This window comes from Gigantopelta aegis, chromosome 9 (assembly GCF_016097555.1).
Source record: "Gigantopelta aegis isolate Gae_Host chromosome 9, Gae_host_genome, whole genome shotgun sequence".
Lineage (NCBI taxonomy): Eukaryota > Metazoa > Mollusca > Gastropoda > Neomphalida > Peltospiridae > Gigantopelta > Gigantopelta aegis.
Window position 1 is genome coordinate 32,544,716 of NC_054707.1, and position 5,286 is coordinate 32,550,001.

A 5,286-nucleotide genomic window follows, 5' to 3' on the forward strand; every position below is an offset into this window, starting at 1 on the left:
ATAGTAGCAGTAGTAGTAGGAGTGGTAGTAGTAGTAGTTGTAGTATTAATAGTAGGAGTAGTAGTAGTTTTAGTAGTAGTTGTAGAGTAGTTGTTGTAGTAGTAGTAGTAGTAGGAGTAGTAGTAGTAGTAGTTGTTGTTGTAGTAGTAGTAGTAGTAATAGTGGTAGTAGTGATACATAATCACTGCGTTTCATATGTCTTTCACTAATCACTAATAACAAACCCACTGTCCTGTACAGACAACCCATATAGCTGAGGTGTGTGCCCAGGACAGTGTGCCTGAACCTTAATTGGATATAAGCACAAACATAAGTTGAAATGAAATCATATGTCTGGATCTCATTTTCAATCATTTTGATTTTCTTCATGTTACTTTTCAACAAGTAATTTAATTTTCCCAGAAATTCACTAAATAACATATACTAATTTTGATTAGTTTTAAGACAAAGATCTTACTACAATAAGTGGTATGGAGACGTTAATGTTTTAAAGACATGTCTTCGTTCAGTAGTCTGTGTGTAACGGTAATTTCAGTCGCTAATGGCAATGGGCCACTATGGTATACCTTACATCAATGTGGTCAAAACAATAGTGAGAACACATAGAGAGCCCGACATATGCAGCTGTGTGTGTGTGGGGGGGGGGGGGGCAATGACTTTTAATTACGGTCCCCACGAGTACTTGAGTACTCAAGCACGGTCCGAGTCTTGGAAGACTCAAGTCCGTTTACAGGACTCGAGCACCCGTGCAAGGAAAGGAAAGGAAATATTTTGTTTAACGACGCACTCAACACAGTTTATTTACGGTTATATGGCGTCAGACATATATATTGAAATAGGACACCCGCTGTCGCCACTTCATGGGCAACTCTTTTTGATTAGCAGCAAGGTATCTTTTATATTCACCATCCCGCAGACAGGGTAGTACATGCCACGGCCTTTGATATACCAGTTGTATAGCCCAATAGAGAAATAGCCCAATAGGCCCACCGACGGGGATCGATCTCAGACAGACCGCGCATCGAGCGGGCGCTTTACCACCAGTCTACAGGCTGGTAGGTACTGGGTTCGGATCCCAGTCGAGGCATGGGATTTTTAATCCAGATACCGACTCCAAATCCTGAGTGAGTGCTCCGCAAGGCTCAATGGGTAGGTGTAAACCACTTGCACCGACCAGTGGTCCATAACTGGTTCCATAAAGGCCATGGTTTGTGCTATCCTGACTGTGGGAAGCGCAAATAAAAGATCCCTTGCTGTTAAGCGGAAAGAGTAGCCCATGAAGTGGCGACAGCGTGTTTCCTCTCAAAATCTGTGTGGTCCTTAACCATATGTCTGACGCCATATAACCGTAAATAACATGTGTTGAGTGCGTCGTTAAATAAAGCATTTCTTTCTTTCTTTCCATGTTCAGCGCTGGAATTAAGATGGCATAGTGATATTTTACTTTATTCCTTATTAGTCTCATTATCATCTAGAGTGTAAGTGTCGGGTACTCGGGTCCGGGTCGAGTTTGACTCGTGGGTGCTCTACTTTTGATGTGGGCGCGGTCTAGCTCAGTCGGTATAGCGCTCGTCCAAGGTGGCTTGATTGTAGGATCGATCCCCTAATGGACCCATTTTCTCATTTGATAGTTTCCCGTCCGAACCAGTGCCCCGCGATCTGAATATCAAAGGACGTGGTATGTGCATATAAACGATTCCGTGTTGCTAATGGGAAGAGGCAGTGGGTTTTCTCTCAAATGTGGGACATCCAGACGTCGATGATTACTGAAGCAATGTGCACTAGTAGTGTCATTAAACAAAACACATTTTAACTTTTTCATGCTGCTACTACTACTACTACTACTACTACCACTACCACTACCACTACCACTACCACTACTACCACTACTACTACTACTACTACTACTACTACTTCTGTTTGTAGTAAATAACGTCCATCCAGGTTACATTTCAGAAGGTAATCTAACGCTAGGGTCAGACTGCAAACTGCCTGCAGAAAGTTGGCCAACGATCTCCCAACTTTCTGCTGTCACGACGTCTATGACAATGCATATTACTTTATTAAACAACATTCAGATACATTACCAATCTGAACGACAAAACCGTAATACTAGTACATAATCAGAACCGTATTTCCGCACAGTGCAGAGTTGTATGGGTATTTGGTAAAATAGTAGATGATTCCATGAAGCTCTTATCTAGTGGTAGTACTAGTGTCTCGTCTGTAGAAGGACTACCACTCCCGAGGAAATTCTTTACTGGATATTTTATGCCTCTTGCATAGTCATGTGGTGTAACAAAGACGACAATACAAACATCAGTATAGAAATATCTATAGTTAACAAACAACAATAGATTCTAGGGCCTCCACGAGTACCAAAATACTGGACTCCAGTACTCGAGTCAAACTCGATCCGGACCCGAGTACCCGACACTTACACTTTAGATGATAATGAGACTAATAAGGAATAAAGTAAAATATGATTATGCCATCTCAATTCCAGCGCTGAACATGGATGCCAAATCATGTCATTGTATTGCATTTCACACATTCGACTTTTGTTTTTCCCTGTATGTCTCATAGCCCTATAATGTAACCGGTGTCACGCATATGGCAAAATATCGTTTAAACAATCAGAATTATATGAGAGTGCTGTTCCTTGCACGGGTACTAGAGTCCTGTGAACGGACTCGAGTCTTACTAGACTCGGCCCGTGCTCGAGTACTCGTGGAGACCCTGACAGATTCGTAATCATAATAGCTCAAAGCGCGGATTCAAGAAATACGAATGATTCGATTTTAGTATCGAACGTCAATCTTTAACGTGGGAGTTAAGATTAGTGCTGCAAACCCCACATTCAGACTTCCGTTCTTGTTAATGTTGGTAAGAAACACTCCGCCGCTATACATTTTGGACATCGTCTCCCATCCCCAAATAAGCTGAGTTTTGATGTCCTACAATTTAAATGTCCGGCAGAGAAGGCGGTCGTCCGTCCGGCGCAACGTGGCACGTCTACGAATATTTCTATTTCTATTCTCTTTGATGTCAGCTGTCGCAATTAAATACTAACACAATTTATTCAATGACGCATGCCACGCGTTCCTATTTTCATTACAACTATTACTCAGCATATTTATATCTTACTTTCAACGTTCCAATAAGGCTGGTAGATACTGGGTTCGCAGCTTGGTACCGGCTCCCATCCAGAGCGAGTTTTAGCGACTCGATGGGTAGGTGTAGGACCACTACACCGACTTCTCTCTCACTAACCCACTGTCCTGAACAGACGGCTCAGATAGCTGAGGTGTGTGTGCCTAGGACAGCGTGCTTGAACTTTTAAAAGGATATAAGCAGGAAAATAAGTTGAAATGAATTAATGAATGAAACAACGTTCAGTATAGACTTGCGTATAACGAATATTCATAAATTGGTTCTATACTGATTATAAAGTAATACATTGTCCTTAACTTGCATAGCATGTTCTCATAGACCCTAGGTCATCATAATCTCTCTGTACGTGCGCACCCAGGTATAATATCATATCAGGTGGTCCAATGTCTGAACATTATATGTGTCTGTCTATCTGATGGTATCTGTGTCTCCTCCGGCCTACATCTTTAATGCCAATCCCTTGCCACATTTGTGCTCGTGTTTTACCATTAATTAGCATTGGAATAAAAATTAATACATCTCTGTTATATTGTCGTATACCCTCAGGATAATTCGGAATGTTTTGAAATTATTTTTAAACCACTGCCATGATTCTGCAAGTAAGGTTTTGATTGGTGGACAATATCTTCAACTGGCTGCTGTTAGATCCACATGTAATAGTGGAGCTAATTTTAATTAGATTGCGATGAACGTAAAAATTACGTTGTCAAGGAAAGTCATATCTGATGACGTCATTTTATATGGGCAAATTGAGCGTTACAGATATATTCTACATGTCCACAAAATGCACAATTGTTATCATAATTGGAGCTATGCCGATCCACTAATTAGGAATCTTATTAATTAGTTTTTTCATTTATGTGTGTGCTTACATGTAATTAAGGTTCAAGCATTATGTCCCTGGCACACCTATGCTATGTGATGCAATTTAAATGCGTAATACCATTCTTTTCTATTCACAGCTGACACTTTCACAAGTTCAGAGTGTGGCGTAACTTGTCAGAGCGTTTCCCGGTTATATCACGTTCCCCGTTGTGATGAACGATGACAATATTAACACCTACGTGTATTCCAATATTAGGCGAAGGTACAGCGGAACTACCAGTTCGTTTAATTATGCAGCGATATTTCCGCAGGAATCTATTCATGGTCGATTATTAGCGTTCATACTGTTTTTCTTCAATCCGTGGCGCGGCATGTCGTCCACTGGATAGAACAGTCGTTTGACGTGTGATGCGGGCTCGGTGGTGTCGTGGTTAAGCCATCGGACATAAGGCCGGTAGGCACCGGCTCCCACCAAGAACGAGTATTAACGACTCAGTGGGTAGGTGTAAGACCACTACGCCCTCTTCTCTCTCATTAACTATTAACAAATAACAACTAACCCTCTGTCCTGGACAGATAGCCGAGTTGTGTGCCCAGGACAGCGTGTTTGAACCTTAATTGGATATAAGCACAAAAATAAGTTAAAATGACATGAACATGATGGACGTATTCAATCTGAGTCTCATTACTTCTTCCCTGTGGTTGTGATGGATACAAGTGTAAACAGGGGTTCTGTGAATAATATTTTTATTTTTTTAAATTGAGTCTTGCAGGGTTAAATGTTGTGTGTTTGTTTATTACCGGGGGCAGGACGTACCCCAGTGAGATCGATCCCCGTCGGTGGCCCCATTGTGCTATTTCTCGTTCCAGCCAGTGCACCACGACTGGTATATAAAATGCCGTGGTATGTACTACCCTGTCTGTGGGATGGTGCATATAAAAGATCCCTTGCTGCTAATCGAAAAGAGTAGCCCATGAAGTGGCGACAGCGGGTTTCCTCTCTAAATATATGTATGGTCCTTAACATATGTGTGACGCCATATAACCGTAAATAAAATGTGTTGAGTGCGTCGTTAAATAAAACTTTTTGTTTGTTTGTTTATTACCTACCTTCATGCTTATATCTAATTACGGTTCAAACACGCTAATCCTGGGCATATACACCTCCGCTATCTGGGTTGTCTGTCTATAGTGATTCCCACACGGAATGCCTTTTTTCATACTATATAATTTACTACAAGTTCTTTATTTCTGAGACGATTGTTTTCTATGTTGCACACAAAAATG

At 41.3% G+C, this 5,286-nt stretch overlaps 1 protein-coding gene across 1 annotated transcript in view; it reads left to right on the forward strand.

Moving 5' to 3' along the window:
- The window catches only part of LOC121380366 (uncharacterized protein DDB_G0271670-like), a gene marked incomplete at both ends in the record, with an annotated part of 1,219 nt that extends 1,208 nt beyond the window's left edge, over positions 1 to 11 (forward strand). Inside the window, one exon of the mRNA XM_041509148.1 lies at positions 1 to 11. This exon is cut by the window's left edge and continues 390 nt beyond it. Coding sequence (XP_041365082.1) covers positions 1 to 11 — 11 coding nt within the window.
- Positions 12 to 5,286: the final 5,275 nt, after the last annotated feature.